Here is a 27,081-nt window from a genome sequence, read left to right on the forward strand (position 1 = left end):
GAAGTACTTAGTTATCCTGCCTGCTTCAGAGCGGTGCCAGAATCACAGTAGAGGAAATAAAGCATTTCTAGCTAATTGAAATACACGTATCTGCTGTTGTTTCAGGTATGACAATACTCCGATATTTTTTTGTTTGACATTTGTCAAAAGAGTATGGTTTTGCCCCTTAACTGAAAAAGTACAACGGTCTTAACAATTTACCTGGCTAATGTAATGCAGTCCAGCTGCTAGCCTAACGTTAGCTAGCAAGATAGCCAGCTAAATACGACGCAAGCGACTGCTAGCTAGCTACTTGAGCGGAACCGGTGATTCACTGACAACTAGCTACATCATCAGCTTGCTTATTGAATCGTTTCTGTAAATGATTCTAGGTATTGAAAGATACGTAACAGTAGCTAGCTAACGTTATGTGCCCTTCCTTCAAATAACACATCACGGAACACCTTTATTTGTGATAAAGCTTCATCAAGTCACCATCACTTGACAACTCAGTAATTAGCTAACCAGGCTATAGCTAGCTAGTTAGCAACCTAACTAGCTATGTTACTAACTAGCACGTTTGACAGGTGTCAATGTTAGTTTACCGCCACTTGAAGTTGACAGAACCTTTCCTTCGCAAGATGATAATAATAATGTTACATTATGCGAATCTGTTGACATTCTGTCTATGCTGCCTTATTTCAGTCAAACCGTAAACATCCTCATTCATTCAGGACTCTACTGTGAAATGTTTTACAAGGTGCACACGTGAGCCTAATTCGAAAAATATAGGAGCACAAAGAAACATTTGAGGTATTAAAGGGGCAATTCGTAGTAGAAACAATGAAGATTCCCCGCCACTGTTTCTGTCAAAGTTTGAGAGATGCTGCTGGAGAAATGTAACCACACTCAAATTTATAGACAGAACTATGGATGCAATGACTTACCACCCATGATATACAAATTATTGTTTTAACTATATTTTGAAGTTAAGGTGTTTACATGTACCTTGTTTACAAACAATGGAAAAACAAGCTTATATTTTGGCTTCTAATGGGGCTCATGGGTAATTTGTTATACTTGTCAAGAATCAATGGGTTTATATAATACATTTATAAGTAAAACAAAATTGATGTAGTATATGCAGATTGCACCTTTAATTGTACCAATTGCCACTAAATACAAAATACAGGGTTTATGAGAACCAGAAGTAGTTTTTTTTAAGGTTGGGATATAGCCTACATTGGGCCTGTGTGATTCCTAACTACACTTGAAGCTCATCTGTAGCTTTTGCTTTCTTTCTGTGCACCCACATGTTTGCATACTACTAAGGCTGCGGGCAGCGGGACAGAGAAGAAATTATTAACAATTATTACCTGGGTGATTTTTTCAAGTTTTTCTTTTTCTATTGTTTCTACCTAATTAAAATTCCAGGTAGCACAGCAAAATATTTAAGATCATATGCCTCCAAAATGGTAGCACTGTAGAGCCCTATCAATAAGCTAATCAGTCAGTCTGTGGTTCACAGTTTTCAATAGAAAGTGTTATGAAATCAATTAAAACATTTACATTTACATTTAAGTCATTTAGCAGACGCTCTTATCCAGAGCGACTTACAAATTGGGTTCTTGTAAAAAACATTGGGTTCTTGAATGAAAATTCATACTTTACGGGTTTAGCCTAGGGGTACCGGTCGGTTTGAGTTATCGTTCCACTCCTTGCAACAGAGTAGCATATAAGGAGTGGATAGTTAGAAAAATAGGTTCTGGATTTTACAATCTGGGTTCCCCTGCATCCCTTGATTGCCATCACAGACAGATGCACATTTAACACTTGAAATAACTTCTGTATATTTGTTTGAACTCACCTAGTCCAGTGCGCTACCACAGTGTAACTTTCTGTCCAGGCTGGTGCCAGCACCTGTTGATGGAGTCTATGCTCCAGTGAGATGACTGACCAGGGCAACAACAACCAAAACATTTCCCGCAACCCCTTCGCTGCCCTTTTCAGCTCCCTCGCCGACGCCAAGCAGTTTGCATCGGGCCAGAAACCATCTTCGCACCATGGCGAACCACCCTGTGAGTTAACCCTCCTAAGGAGGAATTACAAAGCGTGCAGCCTTTTGCTCCAGCAACTCTAACACACATGACCTGACCTTGATTAGCTCAATCGGTGGCGTTTTAGTGCTGGGCTGGAATAAAGGCCTGCAAACCTTATAGCTCCCCAAGGTTGGCCACTCCAGCTCCAATAGTTCCACTGTGTTACTCATTTTGGTCTGTGTCTAACTTCAACATTACTGATATGATGCGGCTCGCTCACTGGCTTGACGCTCGACAATGACCTCATACGGTTTCATATATCTGCTGCCTTATGTCATGTGTTGCAGCAGAGGACTCTGAGGGGAGTCAGTCAGAGTCAGAGAACTCGGACAGCATCGAGGACAATGACGACTCGGTGGCCGAAATCAGCCGCTCCTTCCTGTCGCGGCAGGAACTGTGCGAACAGCTCAACATCAACCACATGATCCAGAGGATCTTCCTCATCACTTTGGACAACAGTAAGTGTGGGAAGTTAGAGTGGAGCGTATTAGGGTTTTTACACTATTTCTAATTTGTTTAGGGCACTTTTTCCCCCCCATTGGAGTAGCAGCGTGATGCCACTTGTCCCTTCTAGTTTACTGAATCTTGTTGTCATGTAAACAACCCTTACTGTTTCCTGGCAGGGTTTATCTGATGTAGCGTAGGGATATGAAGTAAAGCAAATCAGTCTGTTTCCCAGGCAACCATTTATGTGCCCATACACAATTAACGGCTCGATTCATCACCCATCAACATCCCAATTCTGACTGTCTCTTTTACTCCCCTGTGTTTTCTGTTGATTGATCTGAGGTGCTTGATTTGAAACATGGTTAATGTGTGATTACAGCTTTCTTAAACTCCTTTGTAAGGGAATTCAGTACAACCATCCTTCCTGGCAGTCTTTTCTTCATGACATCACTCTGTGGCTGTACTAGATTAGATGGAGAGCATCAGCCAACTGACTGACTCAGAGGCTGTGTCATCAAGGGAGTCTACAGGTCCCAGATTACTGTCCACCTCCTCTGCTCATCATCCCTCACTGACTGGCATGAAAGTGCCCCGATGATGGAGCCCCTTTCTGTCAATTTCTAGTTTAAATCTAATCGGCTCATGCTCTTCGGTGCTGCTGGACCGCTGGTCTCTTAGTATTCCATTTCAGGGCCGTCAAGTAAACAATAAATGACTCACCCCAACTCAATACTCATAAACTGGATACTGGAATGAGTCATGAATGACTGTTTCTGCTGTAAGTGAAAAGGAAAGTGTTTGGAGTCTGCTGTTCAACATGACTTGTTTGACCTCAGGTGACCCCAGTCTGAGAGGAGGCAATGGGATTCCTCCACGCTGTGTGTTCCTGGAGGAAATGGCCGCAGAGATGGACGGGCAAGACTGGCTGGACATGGACAACATCGAGCAGGTACAATAGGATTGGACATTGGGAATGGTGGTAGCGAACTGTTCGCTGGTCAAGCTCAGTTGACCTCTATGCCATGAGATTCACATACGATATACAGTACTGTGTCCTCTTCTCATGACGATTTCCTCGTTGGCTTGTATTTTCAGGGGACTATGCCTATTATATATACAGTGTATCGTCTACTCTAAGAAGATGGTATAGTGAAAAATACATAGCGTACAGTGTTCATAGCAACGTTATGATCCACAGGGAGCAGAGATCAGTAAGTAAGTACATCATGTTCATAGCACAGAATGTTGGCTAAGTTTGACATTTTTTTTATCCTACATTAGGCACTCTTCAACAGATTACTGATGCTGGAGCCAGGGAACCACCTCATCTACATGACCTCGTGTAATGCTGTGAATCTCTCTGCTGACCGAGACGCTGGGGACAAGTGCGCCATACCGTTCCTCTACGCATGCTACCAGAGAGCCAAGGAAGAGGTGGAGTCACATACACAGCACTCACTCTCATTTCTAATTTCTTCCTCCACGAATTGCCAGACAGAATTCAGTCAGGAAAAGTGCGCTGTAACAGGCATACACAGTGTGCAAAACATTAGGAACACCTGCTCTTTCCATGACAGACTTGCCAGGGGAATCCAGGTGAAAGGTATGATCCCTTATTGATGTCACTTGTTAAATCCACTTCAATCAGTGTAGATGAAGCGGAGAAGACAGGTTAAAGAATGATTTTTAAGCCTTGAGACATGGATTGTGTATGCGTGGCATTCAGAGGGTGAATGGGCAAGACAAAAGATTTAAGTGCCTTTGAACGGGATATGGGTAAGTGCCCTTAATGTTTTCTACACTCAGTGTCTAAACCATGGTGTATAGGACAATGTAAAATGAAAATATCAGAGCACAGTTCGGTTTGGGTCGCCACAATAGTGTGAAAAGGTTAATCGTCTGACTGAACATAATGAATGACCTGTCTAAGGATAAATCTGCTGTTTATTTCTAGATAATTTCAGTCTGCATATAGGCAAAATAAAGCATGTTTAGTTTGTGCTCCATCGCTGACAATGATGTGATAAATTCCTAACCTCCCTGCCTCCTCCTGACATTACACACCCCCAGGTCACCAAAGTACCGGAGAAGCTGCTGTCGTATGCGGTGCGCTGTAAGAACCTGACGGTGTCCAACACGCGCACAGTCCTGCTCACCCCCGAGATCTACATCAGCCAGAACGTGTATGAGCAGCTACTGGATTTGCTGCTGGAGGGAGTCGGCGGAGCCCGTGAGTCCATTCAATTATTAAAGCATCCCGACTGTCTGAGGATCCCTCTTCTGTTCTATCTCAGTAGCCAAAGAAAGTGGTGTTGTCTGCTGCTCAGTTATCGACTGTTGAGGCCTCCCAAGACAGGATGTGCTGTAACTTAGGCTAGTTTGCCCCCGCTGATGAAATAACTGGTTTTTACTGCTTTGAACTTGTCGATCTGCATTTATGAGAGTACAATACCCTCACTTTGCTATGTGTTGTTGTGTGTGGTTTGTGTCCAGAAAATGGTGGGAAAGAGGCCTGTACAATTCAGAGAATATACTTTACTGAACTGTTAAGTAATTTTTTCTAATATACAGTACCAGTCAAAAGTTTGGACACCTACTCATTCTAGGGATTTTCTTTATTTTTACTATTTTCTACATTGTAGAATAGTAGTGAAGAAATCAAAACTATGAAATAACACATGGAATCATGTAGAAACCAAAAAAGTATTAAACACGTCAAAATATATTTTATATTTGAGATTCTTCAAACTAGCCACCCTTTGCCTTGATGACAGCTTTGCACACTCTTGGCATTCTCTCAACCAGCTTCATGAGGTAGTCACCTGGAATGCATTTCAATTAACAGGTGTTCCTTGTTAAAAGTTTATTTGTGGGATTTCTTTCCTTCTTAATGCGTTCGAGCCAATCTGTTGTGTTGTGACAAGGTAGGGGTGGTATACAGAAGATAGCCCTATTTGGTAAAAGACCAAGTCCATATTATGGCAAGAACAGCTCAAACAAGCAAAAACAAACGACAGTGCATCATTACTTTAAGACATGAAGGTCAGTCAATACGGAACATTTCAAGAACTTTGAAAGTTTCTTCAAGTGCAGTTGCAAATACCCTCAAGCGCCATGATGAAACTGGCTTTCATGTGGACCGCCACAGGAATGGAAGACCCAGAGTTACCTCTGTTGTAGAGGATAAGTTCATTAGTTACCAGCCTCAGAAATTGCAGCCCAAATAAATGCTTAACAGAGTTCAAGTAACAGACACATCTCAACATCAACTGTTCAGAGGAGACTGTGTGAATCAGGCCATGGTCGAATTGCTGCAACAAAACCACTACTAAAGGACACTAATAATAATAAGAGACTTGCTTGGGCCAAGAAACACGAGCAATGGACATTAGACCGGTGGAAATCTGTCCTTTGGTCTGATGAGTCCAAATTAGAGATTTTTGGTTCCAACCGCCTTGTCTTTGTGAGATGCAGAGTAAGTGAGCGGATGATCTCCGCATGTGATTCCCACCGTGAAGCATGGATGAGGAGGTGTGGGGGTGCTTTGCTGGTGACACTGTCTGTTATTATATATTTTTTTCAAGGCACACTTAACTAGCATGGCTACCATAGCATTCTGCAGCGATAAGCCGTCCCGTCTGGTTTGCGCTTAGTGGGAATATAAGTTGTTTTTCAACAGGACAATGGCCCAACACACCTCCAGGCTGTGTAAGGGCTATTTGACCAAGAAGGAGAGTGATGGAGTGCTGCGTCAGATGACCTGGCCTTCACAATCAACCGACCTCAACCCAATTGAGATGGTTTGGGATGAGTTGGACCGCAGAGTGAAGGAAAAGCAGCCAACAAGTGCTCAGCATATGTGGGAACTCCTTCAAGACTGTTCGAAAAGCATTCCAGGTGAAGCTGGTTGAAAGAATGCCAAGAGTGTGCAAAGCTGTCATCAAGGCAAAGGGTGGCTACTTTGAAGAATCTCAAATTTAAAATAGATTTTGATTTGTTTAAAAAAATATTAGGTTACTACATGATTTCATGTGTTATTTCATAGTTTTGATGTCTTCACTATTATTCTACAATGTAGAAAATAGTAAAAATAAAGAAAAACCCTAGAATGAGTAGGTGTGTCCAAACATTTGACTGGTACTGTATACCTAAGCCCTTTTTTGAGCCAGGAAAAACCCTGTACGTGTATGGTTCTGTAAAGTACAGTATATTCTCTGCATTATACAGGCCTATTATATAGGGTTTTTACTTATCTATACCTAAGCCCCTTTTTGAGCCAAGAAAAACCCTGACATTAAGTGTGGTTTCTGTTGTGCGTTGCAGAGCTGGAGGAGGTGGTGGAGTTCGTGGAGGAGGTGATAGCTGGCCTGTTGGCTGACCAGGAGGTGCGCACATTCAGCGAGGTGATCGAGCCCGTGCTCGATATCTTCCAAGGCCGTGTGAAAGACTTGGATCTCTGCCAGCTGCTGCTCTTCTCCTACCTGGACCTGCTCCTCTACTTCAGCCGCCAAAAAGATATCGCTATGGTCAGGGGCCGTAATGCATTGTCATCACTCTGGACTGTTTTTTACAACCTTGATTATATTCTATGCTGTTCTAATAATAATAAGTGTATTATTATTTTAACAACTGCATTCATATGTCTACGATGGACAACCTTGATCTCAAAAGTAATTTACTCTTTGCTAATATAATATACTTCAAATTGCCTTACTCCAGGTATTGGTGGAGCACATCCAACCCAAAGATCCCAACAATGGGCTTCAGTATCAGAAGACCCTCCTTGGCACTGTGTTGAGTATCTCTTGCCTGCTTAAGACCCCGGGGGTGGTGGAGGGTCACGGATTCTTCCTCAACCCATCACGCTCCAGTCCACAGGAAATGAAGGTCCAGGAATCCAACATACACCAGGTAAGGGCTCTAGAAATAGAGGTTTGGTCAGAAGTATTGCCCTATATAGAGAATAGGGTACTATTTGGGATGGACCCCTAACCTTATCATCTTCTGTGTCTCCAAAACCCCACTTAGGCCTACATCCAGCTTACTGCCAAGAGTCAGACAGATTCTAAAGGTCACTCTCACTCAGATATCATGGAAACATGACATAAGTCCTGGCAAAATGTGTAGAATTGCAGGAAATTAGCTTTAAACTGAAAAAATAAATACAAAATCACCTCATGGCAAAATAAGTAGAATTGCATGAAATTACTTTTTAAGACTGCAAAATGTTCTCTACACCCCATGCCAAAATGTGGAGAATTGCTGAAAGTTTTACTTTAACAATGCATAAACAATTATCCACTGCCAAGTGGGCGGGCACTAAAATGTTTTGTTTCGCCCCGAAAGGCTAGAGGCGCTTCTGCCTGATGAGCTTCCCTGAAGTTTACCGGAAGTTTCCAACACCTTTCCCATATTTAAATCTAACAATATGTAACTTTTTTGGCTACCCAACCAAATTAACATATAGATCTGTCATTCTCATTGAAAGCTAGTCTAAGAAGCGGTATATCTGTTCTATGTGCACTATTTCTATGCTTCCCGGTATTAAATTTCATTTTTGCGTCTTTTAATTTCGGTTTTGTGCAAAATGTATTTCATAGCGGTTTAGATGGTGCAATGATTCGCTACGCTATACCTGCTTGTTTTGTCACATAAACTGAAATTAGGCTAACTATTAGCTCAATTTTAGCAACCAGTAAATGGCGGAGCGATTTCTGCGTAGTGCATCTTTAAGTCATTTCAAACATATTCAAGTTATTAGCCTTATGAACATATAAACTTGGTTGCAGTTTCTGTGCCACCACGCTTCAATATTTTTTTATGCATCTTTAATACTGGTAATCAGAATGTGTTGTGAGGTGTCAAGTTATATGGCTACAATTTGAGTAATTTTTTAAGTGTGATTTTATGATTGCTTACTACAACACAAGTCAATTGTCAGCTTCAAGCTATCTCTAGTAGAACCCATGTCCTCAACACCCAGACTAGCTACAGGGTGCTAGAGTGGAGACCATAAAACACAGCATTTGCAGGACAGAAATATCTTACTGTTCGTTAAGTAAATATTTGTTACATAGCCAACAAATAAGGTGAATACATAATTTTCCCCTCACAGTAATTTTTAAGTGTGATTTTATGATTGCTTACTACGAAGATGTTGTTTAAAGACCCCCCAAAAAACTATTGTTTACCTTTTTTAGATTTCTAAATAATGTCTATTTGTTCGGCCCGCGGCCCACTACTCAGATTATATTTTGGCCCACCAAGCCCAAAAGTTTGAGCACCCCTGTTTTAAACACAATTTTGATAAGTTTCAGACAAAAACAGGGTATCATAGTATTCAGGGTTATTAAAAAAAAATAAAAAAAAATAAACTGAATTTAACAAGAAATGGCATGCTGAAATGATCCACTGACAACATAACATGGTGCTTTGTCCGGAGAGTTCACCACGAGATCTTATGAACACACCAGTAGAGCAACAAGTGTAGGTTACAGCGTTGTTAAGTGATCACCTCCCGTCCAGAGTATGTGAGTGGAGAGGTTCCAACCAACTCAATGCACCAATTACACATGTCGATCAGGAGCTCTACACGGGGAAGTCCCATTTAGTTCTCTTATAGCTCTATTTTCATGATTTAGCTTATTCATCATTGACGTTTGCGTCGTTCATGTGACCGACCAATACCTCACAAGGCTTCTTCTCTCTAAGCTGAGACCTTGAAACTGAGATACACCTTTCTCAAAACAAGGCTCTGGGCGTACTGCCAAATTGCAGATACTGATAGTGAAGATTTGTTCAATCAGTCACTTGCATGAACACAGAAATTGGTTATTAGAAAAGCACAAACATAAACATCTCCATCACATTCCATCCTCTTATCACTTGTGTGATAAGTCATTCCATTTTAAGGTAAGCATTAGATTTTAGCTTCTATATCATATTTCTATTAAAGTAAGGGAAATCAACACATAAAACCAGACACTTCATCATTTCCAACCCTTCATTCTGGGTTATACTTGTAAAACCATTGCTGTAGAATGTTTTTACTTTAGACCTTCACTTCATGCAGTTACACAAATGCTTCATTACACATTTTAATTTATTGATTCTGGCCATAACATTTCAGCTGGAGCTTTTGTTGCGAGTGGCATGTTAATTACAGATCTGTATCTCAATGCATTTCAGTATAAATTACTATACATTTCGCAGTGTGCAGACCTCCACAGTCAGTCTGATACCCCAAATAAGCAATTTTGGATGAGCCTAAATTGATTACGGGCACGGTTGTCCACCCCCTCCCTCCCAGCACTTACCCTTCTGGCGTTCTTCTTCAGATAGTGTTTCAGTTCATCCTCCCAATGGCACATGTTCAAAGTGGGTGGCCCTTGGTAATGTCTCTTATCTGAGCCACCGCTGTCCTTTACAGTCCATGCTGTCTGACACCAGCAGCATGAGAGAAGTTTGGACGGGATCTCTCTCCATGCTCACTCCACGTGGACTCATGTCACACTCCTAAGAGAAAAGGCAGTTGATAGCTTCAACTTGATGCTGTGTACAGGTTGCTGGCTCGGACTCAGGTCTCATGGTAGAAGTGGTAAAGCACCATACTGAATCCCATTGTCACCATTACTTCAGCCGGTTAGAGGTGGTGAGGTTATCCCTTCCATGCATCTAGATACCAACTGTGGTCACCTTCGCCATAACCTCGAGAGAAGACAGACCAGAACAACAGTTTAGTTTAGGGCATTTCTGATTCAGGAAATCCGTACAAATTATTTACTGTATAACAAATGACAAATTATTCACTGATTTCGAAGACACGTCAAAGAGAATACCAACGCACAGTTGAAACCATTTTTTTTCTCCAAATTGGTATACACCCCTATCATCTTGGCGATCTCATCGCAGTTACAGGGTCAGGGAGTCAGAGGGCTAATCCTTAGGGAGAAATCCCGTCCATCCAGCAGACCCAATCTGGTGAGATTTGTTATTGAAGCAAGACAAAAACAAAGAAAACAACAGAACAGCAATTCATTTCTTCATATAAAACTAGAGGTGGGGAAAACTTCAATCCATTTGAAGTAACTGTCACCATTACCAACATTATTTCTTCCTTTTATAGGCAGGCATGTGAACAAAATCAATTAGCAAATTTACTAAAGGGCCCCGGGGGACTGGTAATTCCCCCTTTGAAACACATGACTCACCGTGATTCATGCATCACACAAAAAACAACACTGCCTGTTAAATCAAAATAACAAATCAAATTAGAATTATGACCCTTGATGACTCCATCTTCACTTAATTGTATCCCATAAGGTAACGGTAAAATAGACTAGAGACAGGTGTCCCTTATTCAGGGGCAGCGCTCTCTCTCTCTCTCTGTCTCCGTGTTCCGAATCACACATAGGACTGTTAATAAATTATACCCTTCTTCCTAATTATCTAGTGTTTACATAGCCTATTTAAATCTCACCCAATGTCTCAAGTCTTTCTAGTGAGGGTGATCAGGCCTCACCAGAAAGTCAGATCAGAGGTCAGTCAGCCCTATTAAGTGAGTGTTTGTTTCCCTGTAAATCAGACATTATTTAAAGATATGTCAAACATTTTGTGTATCAGGTTTACATTGGGGTTTTCTTATCATTTCTTATCATTATCATTTATATGTGTGCGACCAAAACTCTGACATTAGAAACTTCAGAAATGTTCATTTGTGTACCCTTTAAGTTGCATCATTTCTATCCCGTGAAAAATCCACGAAAACAGAAATAAAAAGACCCCACACAATAAATCAAACAAGAGTATAACAAATATTCATTAACAGGTAGGTTGTGTGTGGGTGCTGCTGTATGTGTGGTAAAAATTGTAGGGTAAAAACAAACAAAATGGCCAGGCCTTACCCATCAAGCTGAATAGGTACCTTCTAAAGTAAGTTATCCCAGAGCCCCTCTCTTGTAATCAATGTTATTTTGACCTGTTGCATTGACATACAGTTCTGTACTAACTGTCCCTGGGACATAAGCTAGTCAAAAGATGAAACCTGTTGTTTAACAAATCTGCTAGGACCTTCAAAAAGTTGGTGCTGGCTTATCAGCTCAATATTCGGTACTAAAAACATTTACCGGGATTTACTTCATTCTGGACACAGTTCCACGTAATGGAAACAGATATTTGTTTTAGATGACATTACCTTCTTACTTAAATCACTGGTGCTACCCAAACTATAGAATTTAGAAATTGTCAAAGTGTCTTATTCAATTATTCATACCTCTGTCCCAAATGTTCACACTGTGTCTCTTAAAGCCTGTTTGAGTTCAGTATGTACTGGCGGCTATCTATTGTTCCACAGGATGCTTATCTCTAACCCAAACACCAGATAGCGGCCTCTAATTTAATATCAGTCCCAATGCTCAATCCCTCTGTTTGTCATGTGACCTTGTATTGAAACATTTACTTCAAATTACTAAGATATTGCATTATTAGAGTGCTATCTGAAAGCCAATTACCATTCACTTTGTTACTTTCACTAGTCTCCATATCTATTTCCTTCAAATAGGACTCCCTTCTTCCCAATTGGAAGACCTCAATCTATTACTACTAATACACATGGATCACTCTCAAACAAAGTTCTGCTTTTCCCCCTATTGCAAGGTTTTAAACAAAACAAAACAAACATATCTTTCTCCATATTGGAAGGCATTGTTTTAATTTGTCTACCCTAACGATGTTACTCTATTTTTATTACCAATCTCTGTTGGATATTTACTTTCTACTTAATACTTAATAAATGTCTTATTTTAAGATTCATACATTTGAAGTCGGGAGTTTACATACACCTTAGCCAAAAACATTTATACTCAGTTTTTCACAATTCCTGACATTTAATCCTAGTAAAAATTCTCTGTCTTAGGTCAGTTAGGATCACCACTTTATTTTAAGAATGTGAAATGTCAGACTAATAGTAGAGAATGATTTATTTCAGCTTTTATTTCTTTCTTCACATTCCCAGTGGGTCAGAAGTTTACATACACTCAATTAGTATTTTGTATTTGGTAGCATTGCCTTTAAATTATTTAACTTGGGTCAAACGTTTCGGGTAGCCTTCCACAAGCTTCCCACAATAAGTTGGGTGAATTTTGGCCCATTCCCACTGACAGAGCTGGTGTAACTGAGTCAGGTTTGTAGGCCTCCTTGCTCGCACACACTTTTTCAGTTGTGCCCACAAATGTTCTATAGGATTGAGGTCAGGGCTTTGTGATGGCCACTCCAATACCTTGACTTTGTTGTCCTTAAGCCATTTTGCCACAACTTTGGAAATATGCTTGGGGTCATTGTCCATTTGGAAGACCCATTTGCGACCAAGCTTTAACTTCCTGACTGATGTCTTGAGATGTTGCTTCAATATATCCATATCATTTTCAATCCTCATGGTGCCATCTATTTTGTGAAGTGCACCACTCCCTCCTGCAGCAAAGCACCCCCACAACATGATGCTGCCACCCCCGTGCTTCACGGTTGGGATGGTGTTCTTCTGCTTGCAAGCCTCCCCCTTTTTCCTCCAAACATAACAATGGTCACAAACACTCATTCTCTTCGATTGTAATCACAGCCGTATATATTCCCCCCCAAGCAGACACATCGATGGCCCTGAACGAACTTTATCTGACTCTTTGTAAACTGGAAACCACACACCCTGAGGCTGCGTTCATCGTAGCGGGGGATTTTAAACAGGCTAATCTGAAAACAAAACTCCCTAAATTCTATCAGCATATCGATTGTGCTACCAGGGCTGGTAAAACCTTAGATCATTGTTATACTAACTTCCGCGACACATATAAGGCCCTCCCCCACCCTCCTTTCGGAAAAGCTGACCACGACTCCATTTTGTTGCTTCCAGCCTACAAACAGAAACTAAAACAACAAGCTCCCTCGCTCAGGTCTGTTCAACGCTGGTCCGACCAATCTGATTCCACGCTTCAAGACTGCTTCGATCACGTGGATTGGGATATGTTCCGCATTGCGTCCAACAACAATATTGACGAATACGCTGATTCGGTGAGCGAGTTCATTAGAAAGTGCATTGACGATGTCGTACCCACAGCAACGATTAAAACATTCCCAAACCAGAAACTGTGGATTGATGGCAGCATTCGCGTGAAACTGAAAGCGCGAACCACTGCTTTTAACCAGGGCAAGGTGACCGGAAACATGTCCGAATACAAACAGTGTAGCTATTCCCTCCGCAAGGCAATCAAACAAGCTAAGTGCCAGTATAGAGACAAAGTAGAGTCGCAATTCAACAGCTCAGACACAAGAGGTATGTGGCAGGGTCTACAGTCAATCACGGATTACAAAAAGAAAACCAGCCCCGTCGCGGACCAGGATGTCTTGCTCCCAGACAGGCTAAATAACTTTTTTGCTCGCTTTGAGGACAATACAGTGCCACTGACACGGCCCGCTACCAAAACCTGCGGGCTCTCCTTCACTGCAGCCGAGGTGAGTAAAACATTTAAACGTGTTAACCCTCGCAAGGCTGCAGGCCCAGACGGCATTCTCAGAGCATGCGCAGACCAGCTGGCTGGTGTGTTTAAGGACATATTCAATCAATCCTTATCCCAGTCTGCTGTTCCCACATGCTTCAAGAGGGCCACCATTGTTCCTGTTCCCAAGAAAGCTAAGGTAACTGAGCTAAACGACTACCGCCCCGTAGCACTCACTTCCGTCATCATGAAGTGCTTTGAGAGACTAGTCAAGGACCATATCACCTCCACCCTACCGGACACCCTAGACCCACTCCAATTTGCTTACCGACCCAATAGGTCCACAGACGACGCAATCGCAACCACACTGCACACTGCCCTAACCCATCTGGACAAGAGGAATACCTATGTGAGAATGCTGTTCATCGACTACAGCTCAGCATTTAACACCATAATACCCTCCAAACTCGTCATCAAGCTCGAGACCCTGGGTCTCGACCCCGCCCTGTGCAACTGGGTCCTGGACTTCCTGACGGGCCGCCCCCAAGTGGTGAGGGTAGGTAACAACATCTCCACCCCGCTGATCCTCAACACCGGGGGCCCCACAAGGGTGCGTTCTGAGCCCTCTCCTGTACTCCCTGTTCACCCACGACTGCGTGGCCATGCACGCCTCCAACTCAATCATCAAGTTTGCGGACGACACTACAGTGGTAGGCTTGATTACCAACAACGACGAGACGGCCTACAGGGAGGAGGTGAGGGCCCTCGGAGTGTGGTGTCAGGAAAATAACCTCACACTCAACGTCAACAAAACAAAGGAGATGATTGTGGACTTCAGGAAACAGCAGAGGGAGCACCCCCCTATCCACATCGACGGGACAGTAGTGGAGAAGGTGGAAAGTTTTAAGTTCCTCGGTGTACATATCACGGACAAACTGAATTGGTCCACCCACACAGACAGCGTTGTGAAGAAGGCGCAGCAGCGCCTCTTCAACCTCAGGAGGCTGAAGAAATTTGGCTTGTCACCAAAAGCGCACTCAAACTTCTACAGATGCACAATCGAGAGCATCCTGTCGGGCTGTATCACCGCCTGGTACGGCAACTGCTCCGCCCACAACCGTAAGGCTCTCCAGAGGGTAGTGAGGTCTGCACAACGCATCACCGGGGGCAAACTACCTGCCCTCCAGGACACCTACACCACCCGATGTCACAGGAAGGCCATAAAGATCATCAAGGACAACAACCACCCAAGCCACTGCCTGTTCACCCCGCTATCATCCAGAAGGCGAGGTCAGTACAGGTGCATCAAAGCAGGGACCGAGAGACTGAAAAACAGCTTCTATCTCAAGGCCATCAGACTGTTAAACAGCCACCACTAACATTTAGTGGCCGCTGCCAACATACTGACTCAACTCCAGCCTCTTTAATAATGGGAATTGATGGAAATTTAAACAATGCCACTTAATATAATGTTTACATACCATACATTACTCATCTCATATGTATATGTATATACTGTACTCTATATCATCTACTGCATCTTGCCATCTTTATGTAATACATGTATCACTAGCCACTTTAAACTATGCCACTTTATGTTTACATACCCTACATTACTCATCTCATATGTATATACTGTACTCTATACCATCTACTGCATCTTGCCTATGCCGTTCTGTACCATCACTCATTCATATATCTTTATGTACATATTCTTTATCCCTTTACACTTGTGTGTATAAGGTAGTAGTTGTGGAATTGTTAGGTTAGATTACTTGTTGGTTATTACTGCATTGTCGGAACTAGAAGCACAAGCATTTCGCTACACTCGCATTAACATCTGCTAACCATGTGTATGTGACAAATAAAATTTGATTTGATTTGGTCATTATGTCCTAACAGTTCTATTTTTGTTTCATCAGACCAGAGGACATTTTTCCAAAAAGTACGATCTTGTCCCCATGTGCAGTTGCAATCCGTAGTCTGGCTTTTTATGGCAGTTTTGGAGCAGTGGCTTCTTCCTTGCTGAGCGGCCTTTCAGGTTATGTCGATATATAGACTTGTTTTACTGTGGATATAGATACTTTTGCACCTGTTTCCTCTGGCATCTTCACAAGGTCTTTTGTTGTTGTTCTGGGATTGATTTGCAGTTTTCGCATCAAAGTACGTTCATCTCTAGGAGACAGAACGCGTCTCCTCCCTGAGGGGTATGACGGCTGCATGGTGTTTATACTTACGTACTATTGTTTGTACAGATGTACGTGGTTCCTTTAGGCATTTGGAAATTGCTCCCAATGATGAACCAGACTTGTGGAGGTCTACAATTTTTCTTCTGAGGTCTTGGCTAATTTCTTTTGATTTTCCAATGATGTCAAGCAAAGAGATACTGAGTTTGAAGGTAGGTGTTGAAATACATCCACAGGTAGACCTCCAATTGACTCAAATGATGTCAATTAGCCTATCAGAAGCTTTTAAAGCCATGACATAATTTTCTGGAATTTTCCATGCTGTTTAAAGACACAGTCAACTTAGTGTATGTAAACTTCTGACCCACTGGAATTGTGATACAGTGAGTTATATACGTGAAATAATCTCTCTGTAAACAATTGTAGAACAAATTACTTGAGTCATGCACAAACTAGATGTCCTAACCGACTAGTGGTTGAAAAACGCGTTTTAATGAATCCAACCTAAGTGTATGTAAACTTCCGACTTCAACTGTGTGTAATGCTTTGGAGGGATCAATGTGTATTAACTGGTCTGCCACTGTCTATCAGTCCCTTGTAGATGGCATGCCCAGTCCATAATAAGTCTGGCACCTTGGACAGCATAGACAGGGAAGCAGATGCAGTAACCCATTATACGTTTGTGTTACATCACAAATTCCTCTTCTACACCAGTGTTCTATACATAGAGGTTTAAATATTCACTCTAGTGTACTATTTGACAGCAAATTGGAATAGTACTCTTTCATATTTCCATACAGAATCCCTATATAAAGTTATCCATCTTTAGTTATTCACGTCCACAGCAACAATCACAGTGCAGCAGCCCGAGAGGTACACATCTCTTTCATATCGAGGAAATCAGTGTCCGGGGGCTGTTACCCTCTCAATTTTTTCAATGGCTTTCCCATTCCTTCGATGGGCCGGTGGTGGACAGAACCCCTAGATAACGTTATGGATCTAAAAAATCAGCTCACACAGAACTGGTTGGGGTATTTATTCTTTTCCTTATTTAACTATAGTTAGGTATTCACATCAACACCACTCCATGTGCATCCTATGCACCATATGTATCTATACATATAAAACAACACCCCGTGCTTAATAACACTCGTGCTATTATTAGTAGTCCCAGACTCAATCAGCTTATTATCCAAATTTCAATCTTAATAGTAATAATTTCAATAAATTTATTATCCAAATTTCAATCAGCTTAATATGTCATTTCTCACATCGCACAACTTTCACATCCACATTCACTTAGTACTATTCCCAAACACACTCGGTATTCTCCCTTATTACCCCATGTGCATCTTCAACGATTCTCTGTCGTTACTTCCTATGCACCATATGTATCTTCACTATACATATAGAATAGCACTTTGTGCTGTTATCAGTGGCTGCAGACCACGTAGACACTTTTCTTATTAATGCCTACAGACAGCTGTCAGCGGGGCATGGTACCGTTACTTGCCCTCGCTCTAGTCTTCTGTTATATGTATCATTGCCACGGTTCCTCTATAGTCTCTGCAGTCCCCATAGTCTCTTAAATATCTATAGTCCCTGAGCATCCACAGTCCCTATAGCATCACAGTCCCTATAGCATCCATAGTATCTATGGTCCCTATAGTATCTTAGTCCCTAAAGCATCTATAGTCCCTCAGCATCCGTAGTATCAATAGTTTATATAATCATAAATGCTATGGTCTCTATAGTCTTGCCGCATAAACAGAATAACACACTCACTCAGTAACTCCACACTCACACAACTTTCACATCCACATTCACTACATGCTATTACTTGACTTAGGACTAGTGGTACCCTCCTCCTTAATTTTAGTTTTTTTGCAAAAAAGAATGTTGCCCCCTTTTTCTTCCCAATTTTTGTGATATCAAATTGCAATCCAGTTACGATCTTGTCTCATTGCTGCAACTCCCCAACGGGCTCGGGAGAGGCGAAGGTTGAGTCATGCTTCCTCCGAAACATGACCAGCCAAACCGCGCCTCTTAACACCCGCCCGTTTAACTCAGAAGCCAGGTGCACCAATGTGCCGGAGGAAACACCATTCAACTGACAACCTGAAGTCAGCCTGCAGGCGCCCGGCCCACCACGAGTCACTAGAGTGCGATGAGCCAAGTAATGCCCCCCCGGCTAAACTTTCTACTAACGAGGATGAAGCTGGGCCAATTGTGCGCCGACCTATGCTTCACCGGTTTTCCTCGCAGACCCCCACTGGAAAGCTCCAGGCAGAATCAATCATACAGTTTGTGACGCCAATTCGATCTCTTAAAAGTTTAGTTAATTTTTGTTCTATTATCTATCTATATCCATAATTTATTTTGGCTCAATAGGCCTGGCATATTCCCACTTTCAAGGAGCTTTCCATTTTGATTGGGTTATTTTGCCTAAAAACCTTTAGGCCTACCTAATAGAAGGGGGAAAAAACAAATGCATCTCTGCCCAGCCTGGCAAGAGTGGCCAAAAGGGTGGCTCTGCAGGTGTGGAGAGGATATTCTCTGCTGCTGGTCTGCTCTCCAGGCACCATCGCATGAGCCTGAAGCCACGGACTGGCCAAACTCATGTTTGTTAATTAATTACACTGAGCCTAATAAGGCATTTTTCATCTAATTTGTATTTAATTCGGAGTAAGTCAGAGCCGATATGCACAATTTATAGACTATAATGATTTAATACAACAAATGTTTAAATGTTGAGAGCTTCATGTCCCTACCAGCCTATGGTGTCGTACTCGCAAATGCTTCACAATATATTTTTTTGTCGGCTATAGCCTTGAAATAATAGAAATAATATAGCCTAAATAATTAATTTCCGTTCCTTCTTAAGCTCCCTGTCTGGATCCTGATCTATTTAGAGTTTTATATGCTGTTTAATATGACAGGTAGCCTATTTGAAATGGTTAGCGCTTCTAAAATACTTGCCATTCAAATCATATGGTTTGGTTTCAATACTTCAAAACCAAATGGTAGATCCAGATAGTCACGAAATTAGATGGGTGTTGGTTAAATTGTGATTTTAATGAATGGAGCGAATTTGGAGCAGCAGCGAGCGCGGAGCAGTTTTTAGCGAAGTGGTTGAAAATGACATGGAGTACCGGAGTTTGGGCACCGCTCCATGAGTAATGAGCGGGAATTCCGACCACTCACATACTCTGCTCCCATCCAGTTGACATATCCTATCCTGCTCTCCTTTCCTCCCAGTTCATGGACCAGTTCCATGACAAGCTGCACCAGCTCCTGAAGAACCTGCTGCAGCAGTCAGGTGAGACGCGCCACCTGCTGCTCTCCTGGCTGGGCGGCTGCCTGCAGGCCAACGTCGGGCGCGCCAAGATCTGGGCCAACCAGATGCCTGAGATCTTCTTCCAGATGTATGCCTCAGATGCCTTCTTCCTCAACCTGGGCGCCGCGCTGCTCAAGCTGTGCCAGCCCTTCTGCCGGCCGCGTTCGCCCAAGCTGCTCACCTTCAACCCCACCTACTGCGCCCTCAAGGAGCTAAGCGAGGAGGAGCGGCGCAACCGCAACGTGCATGCCAGAGGTGTGTGTGCACGTGTATATACGTGCATGTGTGTCTGGGTCATTGGATATCCTTTTTACATAATAAATTCTCTTTTATTAGGTCTGGACAAAGAGACGTGTCTCGTCCCCCTTCCCCCCCAGCAGTCGGTGGAGTACGCCCAGTCATACAGCCTCCTCACTGAGAACCTCATCCTCACCCAGATGACCCTGCATCTAGGCTTCCACAGGTAACTAACTGGCCCTGTTCAGAAGGGTGCAACGTTACAGAACATTCAGATATAATGCAAATCATAGGATAGATATGATTGTCCTTCAAGTAGAATAGGGAATTATGTCAGATCCATTCTCATAGTGTAATCCTTCATAACAGCTGAGCCATGTGTACTGTATCTAATGTTGTCAACTGGACCTTGACAAATTTCCGTTGTTCGCTCTAACATATGGTTATTAAAGTTGTATTGTGTCTTCTCCTTGCCTCTCCCTAGACTCCACGAGCAGATGGTGAAGATGAACCAGTCGCTCCACCGGCTGCAGGGTACGTGGCGGGAGGCCCAGCTCACGGGCGGCCCGGCGGCCGAGCAGCTCCGCGAACAGTTCGAGCGCCTCATGACGGTCTACCTGTCGACCAAGGCAGCAGCCACCCAGCCGGGCATGCTGCAGTGCTGCCTCAACCTGCAGGCGTCCAGCGCCACACTCCTGGTTCAACTGGGCCTCAGCAACCAGGGGCCCGAGCACGCCCCGCTCTCCTTCCCCCTGCCGCCGCTACACAACAGCCTGCTCTGTCACATGCCAGGTAGCTACCCCTCCCTCCCTCTGTCATGTTACTTTTTTGATTTTATTTAGCTGAGCGACTTACAGTCAAGACATTTAACTAAGGTAGGAAAGACAACCAAGTATCACAGTCATTGCAGGTAAAACTTTCCGTCAACCTTACTTACTTAGACCAATCGCACCATGAGGAGAAAAAGGCCATCAAGAACTCAACTTTTGGCAGTCTTTTCAATGTTGACATCATATTTTCAGTCATTTGACAGATGCTCTTATGCTGGCTTGCAGTCAGTGAATACAATAGAGGTGCTAAATCAGTGGTTTTCAACCAGTGTGCCACTGCGGGGACTCTCAGGTGTGCCGCAAATGTTTTCCTAATCTTGATAATTGTTTTGAACACTCACTTATAAACCTGTGGAGTGGGAGCACCAGTGCCACTCAGATAATACATTGAATGGCACATGGTTTTCTCTGTATCGTTGTTTCAAGTCCAGTTCGCTCAGGCTGCTGTTACATTTGTACCATTTGAAGGGTACACGCATCACAAGCAAAGTCATTTGTATCATTTTTACTTTACCTGTGAGAACCATTAGCACAGACAAGTCTGATTAGGCTTAGCTGTACAACAGCCGCTGCCATAGAAACAAACGGAGCATGGCTTTGTGGGGGTGGTTGCACAAGTACAATGCAGAAAACCGCTCGTCTCTAGCTCAAACCGTTCGAAACTAAAGACCTATTTTAACAGAGCAATTTTTTTATATGTATTTCCTGCGCGGATTGCGGAGACGCTCTTAAAGGGATACACACAAATGAGTCATCATGAGTAAGGAACTATGCAAACTGTGAAAATAGTTTAAATAAACCCTATTTAATCTATTTAAAAAAAACTTTTGTCACAGAAAATCAATGATTTGCAGTAAGGATCCGATAAGATGGAGGAAATTACCACTAAATTAATTAATAGGGATATTTTAGGTGTGCCGCAGAATTTCTTTATTCCTTCAAGGTGTGCCACGGTTCATAAAAGGTTGGGAAGCACTGTGCCAAATAACAGCAAAAATGATAAAAAGTCCCAATGAGAATAACACATATGTCGAGAGCAGAGGAGGCTGGTGGTAGTAGCTATAGGAGGTTGGACTTATTGTAATTGCTGGAATGGAATTAATGAAACACCTAACACATCAATCACATGGAAACAACATGTTTGACTCCATTCCATTGATTCCATTCCAGCCATTTAAAACGTGCCCGTCCTCCTATAGCCCCTCCCACCAGCCTCCTCTGGTAGAGAGTGTATTAATAGGAGGACTAGTAGGAGGAGTTGGTTATCACAAAGATTCTTGTACTTCTGCAGAGTTCTTTGCAGAGAACTTGGGAGATTTCTTTGTCTTCCTCCGCCGCTTCGCTGACGAGGTCCTCGAGTCTTCTGCCGAGAGCTTGGAGCAGGTCCTCAACTTCATCACTGTGTTCATGGGAAACGTGGAGAGGTAGGGAAGAGAGGGAGATGCCTTGAGTTCATCCACGCACACATACACAGTATCAGGTAACATGTTTACACCTGTGCATAATATCCATGTGTCCTGGTACACACAATGCCTTGAGGTCTGTTTTTCTCAATTGTGGATCCCCATCGGCTGTTACTACAGTCACTCTTCTGGATGTGACATTCCTAAGGGGTTTATGTGTCTACCATTTGGACTCATCTATGTTCCTATTGTGTTACTCTTTACCCATGTACCCAGGATGAAGAACCCTCATTTGCGGGCAAAGCTGGCAGAGGTGCTGGAGGCGGTGATGCCCCACATGGAGCCGGCGTCGGCCGGCTCGGCCCAGCCAGTCATGTTCCAGCGCCAAAGGGTCTTCTGCTCCTACCGCCACGCCCCTCATCTGGCCGAGGCGCTCATCGCTGTGTTTGTGGACATTGAGTTCACTGGTGGGTTTAGTGTGTGTGTGTGTGTGTGCGGCATATGTTTGTGTCTTGCACACATGCGTTTGTGTGTGCTAGAATCTAAACCTTTTTGATGAAGCTCAAGTGCCTGCATGATGTGACTTTTATGTTATTGACTTTTCTCCTCAGGTGATCCTCACCAGTTTGAACAGAAGTTCAACTACAGGAGACCTATGTATCCCATCCTCAAGTACATGTGGGGGAAGGAGAGCTACAGAGAGAGCATTAAGGCAAGCTCATTTCCCTTTTTATTCTTAGTTACTTAGATGGTACCACATGTGGAGTCGTCCTTATTGAAGACACACGGTATTGCTCTTCACATCTGCACCATTATGTACCAAAATGCTTATGTGGAATGTTGTTTACTTCAGAGTCTTGCTGTTTATGCATCCGAGAACCTCGAAGCCATGAATCCTCCACTCTTCCTGCGGTATCTGAATCTCCTGATGAACGACGCCATCTTCCTACTCGACGAAGCTATACAGGTGAGAAACTGTCAGCGCTTATGAAAAGGACATTCCTGGTATTGACTTATATCCATCTCAGTGGTGGCTGGTGCCACTTTAAATTGGAGGACGGTTTTATTTTAATGGCTGGAATGGAGTCGTCAAACGGTATTAAACACATTTCTATGCATTTGATACCATTCATTTCATTCCATTCCGACCATTACTATAAGTCGTCCTCACCTCACCAGCCTCTACTGATCCATCTTTTTTTGTGGGGGGCGGAGGCAAATAAAAGACCTGTAAAAACACCAGCAAATCAGCTCCAATTGGTTTTCATTTTGGAAATCTGTTCCAAAGTATTCCCATGCATAATAAAGAGAGATACTTGTAAGCAAAGTTTTGAAATGCTTACGTTTTAGTCAAATATTAGATATGTTTGGGCTTCTTGTGGTCAATTTGCCATCTACAATTTGCCATCCGCTCAAGAAGAAATTGGTCCGCGATTGAATCTAGTTGATGTCCTCTAGTTTATAAGAAGATCCTAAATTTCAACTGTGTCAGATTTTGTCACTACTTCTCTCTGGCCTGGTCCTTGTCGGTGGTAGTACCTGAGCAAGATCAAGCTACTACAGCTGGAGAAGGACCATGGCGAGTGGGAGGGCCTGGCTCCTGATGCCCTCAGAGAGAAGGAGTCCAGTCTGCAGATGTTGGGACAGCTGGCACGCTTCCATAATATCATGTCCAACGAGACCATCGGCACACTGGCTTTCCTCACATCAGGTTAGTTGGAGAAGGAGGATGAATGGATAGCAATGATTGGATAACGTCTTGGACATACGTCTCTACCTAGAGCTACACACACTATGGGTTTTTGTGTATTTTTTGTTGTTGTTGATATCGTTGTCCAATTCATTGTTAGTGAAACCATAAGCAGAATTAAGAGATTGCCCTGTTAAAGGTGAATGGCAATAATTTATATTTGATGGCATTGTGTTGTACAACTGACGATACAGACATTAGGAACACCTTTCTCATATTGAGTTGCATCCCCTTTTGTCCTCAGAACAGCTTCAATTCAACGGGCATGGACTCTACAAGGTGTCGAAAGCATTCCACAGGGATGCTGGCCCATGTTGACTCCAATGCTTCCCGCAGTTGTCAAGTTGGCTGGATGTCCTTTGGGTGGTGGACCATTCTTGATACACATGGGAAACTGTTGAAACCCAGCTGCATTGCAGTTCTTGACACACTCAAACTGGTGCGCCTGGCACCTTACCCCGTTCAATACCCCGTTCAAAGACACTTAAATATTTTGTCTTGCCCATTCACCCTTTGAATGGCACACACACAATCCATGTCTCAATTGTCTCAAGGTTTAAATATCTTTCTTTAACCTGTCTCCTTCCCTTCATCTACACTGATTGAAGTGGATTTAACAAGTGGGATTATAGCTTCCATCTGGATTCACCTGGTTAGTCTGTCATGGAAAGAGCAGGTGTTCCTAATGTTTTGTGCACTCAGTGTATATGAATATATTGAAACTCATACTCGCTTTTCCCTCTCCATGATATCCCAGAGATCAAGGGTATTTTTGTTCACCCTTTCATGGCCGAGAGGATCATCTCCATGCTCAACCACTTCCTGCAGCACCTGGTCGGACCCAAGATGGGCGCCCTGAAGGTGAAAGACTTCAGCGAGTTTGACTTCAAGCCCCAACAACTGGTCTCCGATATCTGCAACATCTACCTTAACCTGGGGTACGTTTCAAAACTGCAATATTTCAAGGCTAAGACAAGGCTCAAGTAATTTGGGTTGAAATTCGCTTGTTTTTTCAATCTGTACTTCAGACCTGTATTCTGATAGTATTTGAAGGATTTCAAATACTTTGAGTGTCTGCCTGGAGTGCCAGGTGGGTGGGGTTTGCATGTTTTGCATGGTTCCATTGGTTCTATTGTGCCAGGCAAGCAGTCAGGCAAAGCCAGATTATTTGTACACTTTGTTAAGTACCATTTGAATCCATTTGTGGCATATAAGGTGGCTATTTGGTTTTTAGTGATTCTAACAATGTCTGTTTTCTCTTCGGCAGTGATGAAGAGAATTTCTGTGCCACTGTCCCAAAAGACGGGCGCTCCTACTCTCCCACGCTCTTCTCTCAGACTGTCCGAGTCCTGAAGAAGATCAACAAGCCCGGAGAAGTTATTGTGGGTTTCGGTCTCCTTGCTGACAAAATAAAGGTTAGATCTGTAGTCGTATAAAATCATATTATACTGTACCACTATGCCCTCTCCATAGCATAACCCTAAACGAATAACTACTTCCTGTCTTAGTCTCATGCAGACCGACAGCTGCAGGATGAGGAAACATACGCAGACGCCCCGGATGACTTCCTGGACCCCATTATGTCCACGCTGATGCTCGACCCTGTGCTGCTCCCCTCTTCCAATGTCACGGTCGATCGCTCGACCATAGCACGGCACTTACTCAGGTGAGTGATCCCTTAGGAGTAGTATGTCTACGTGCTGCTGGTTTATTTCAGGGGCAATATGCATCAAGCATCTCAGAGTAGGAGTGCTGATCTAGGATCAGGTCTCCCTTTGTCCATGTAGTCTTATTCATTGTGATCTAAAATGCAAATCAGCGGTCTTACTCTGAGATGCTTGAAACATATGGCCCGAGATCAAGTTTTTTGTACGATATCAAGTATCAATTTTCATTTCCCTACAGCGATCAGACAGACCCGTTCAACCGCAGCCCACTCACCATGGACCAGATCCGGCCCAACGAGGAGCTGAAGCAACAGATCTTACAGTGGCTGGCCCAGCATAAGCAGGAGCGGCTGCAGATGGGCCCTAGTGGCTAGCCCTGGGATCTTCTCAAACAAACTATGACTGTACCATACCTTCCCTCACCTCCTTACCGACAGTAGTATGCTCCACTTTGACTCATCTCCATGTGTGCTTGCCTTCAAGCTTCGGACTTCAAACCATGTGAGAGACTGTTATCTCCCTCTCATGCGGCGCACATGTCACTTAAAAACCCTCACCAGTCAATGGAAGATCCCAGGTCTCAAAAACTGTCAGGAGAGCAAGTAGTGGTACAATTGAAAACTGAGTTGCACTGCTACGTTGATATGCCCTATGGTGGTTTGGAATTCTGCCCCCTGCTTCAGAGAATATACTGTTTACTATCAGTGGTTGCAGCCTGGTCAGAACCATTGGTCTAACTGGAAAATAGTCGTTTAGCAATTCCTAAATGATCATCAGCTCTGCCAAATGTTTTATATTTTAAAAGTAGGCAAAGTATACTGAAAACTTGTAGTTCAGAACAAGATAATGTCTTATTAATTCCCCCTTGTCTCTATAGTAACCATAGTCTATATGCACCATCCATCTATGAACCTAAACAAGATTATCTGATGTTATTTAGCATTTACCATTGAAATAATATGTGTTATGCAAGCATATAATACCCATATAATAAAATGTGGTTCAACCAATCTTCATTGAAAGAATCGGTGCCTAAAACCACCAGCCTTGCTTTAATTTCATCAAATGAGACCAGACATTTTTCAAGTTATTATTTTGTCTTTGTTCCATTTATGATATTAAATGCGCCGTCAATGGATATGTCTTATATCCTAAACAAGAGATGGTATAGACCGTGGAGGAGTCAGGGTGTCACTTGCTTTGGTTATTTACAAACTTGTGTGAGTTGCTCTTGTTTGGAATTTGAGACTTAATTCAAGTAAATTGTGATTTGCTAAAGAAATGAGTAGAACTTGGGAAAGAATACCTATTTGATAGCATGCATTTGTATATGGCATATCTAACAACTTGATGATTACCAGGGTGAAATTATAATGCAATATTTTAAATGTCAAAATGTATTTGGAATGTACAGTATGACTAATAAATAAAAAGCTTTGATGTGTTACAGTATCAAGCTTTCAACAAATGTTTGCATTACTTTTTCCAGTACCATAATAACTGGCAATAACCAAGTATGGTTATTAATTGGTAGATGTTTGTACGCAGTCACTCATTTATTCCTAATACTCACATACTAAAGTTACCATAACATAATGATAATTGAATGGTATTAGGCACTGAACAAGAAAGTACCTCCTAATTAACACTATCCAATTACACT

General features: G+C 42.7%; 1 protein-coding gene across 1 annotated transcript; it reads left to right on the forward strand.

Annotated features, from left to right (window-relative positions):
• On the forward strand, positions 1-26,886 carry LOC139549227 (ubiquitin conjugation factor E4 A-like). Its single transcript, XM_071359459.1, has 20 exons — positions 1-105; positions 1,886-2,057; positions 2,366-2,536; positions 3,362-3,474; positions 3,807-3,959; positions 4,596-4,755; positions 6,849-7,051; positions 7,245-7,436; positions 19,453-19,786; positions 19,868-19,994; positions 20,253-20,560; positions 21,890-22,022; positions 22,278-22,468; positions 22,613-22,713; positions 22,855-22,968; positions 23,538-23,712; positions 24,509-24,689; positions 25,019-25,166; positions 25,260-25,417; positions 25,657-26,886. The coding sequence occupies exons 2-20, from the start codon at positions 1,928-1,930 to the stop codon at positions 25,790-25,792; spliced, it is 3,228 nt and encodes a 1,075-aa protein (XP_071215560.1). The 5' UTR covers positions 1-105; positions 1,886-1,927; the 3' UTR covers positions 25,793-26,886.
• The last annotated feature ends 195 nt before the right edge of the window (positions 26,887-27,081 follow it).

This window comes from Salvelinus alpinus, chromosome 22 (genome assembly GCF_045679555.1).
Source record: "Salvelinus alpinus chromosome 22, SLU_Salpinus.1, whole genome shotgun sequence".
Taxonomy (NCBI): domain Eukaryota; kingdom Metazoa; phylum Chordata; class Actinopteri; order Salmoniformes; family Salmonidae; genus Salvelinus; species Salvelinus alpinus.

Excerpts from the sequence above, each read along its gene's own strand:
- LOC139549227 (XM_071359459.1), top strand. The coding sequence starts at position 1,928 with ATGACTGACCAGGGCAACAACAACCAAAACATTTCCCGCAACCCCTTC. Across the intron at positions 20,561-21,889 it reads CCTGCTCTGTCACATGCCAG|AGTTCTTTGCAGAGAACTTG; the intron begins GTAGCTACCCCT and ends GTACTTCTGCAG. Across the intron at positions 22,023-22,277 it reads TTCATGGGAAACGTGGAGAG|GATGAAGAACCCTCATTTGC; the intron begins GTAGGGAAGAGA and ends CCATGTACCCAG.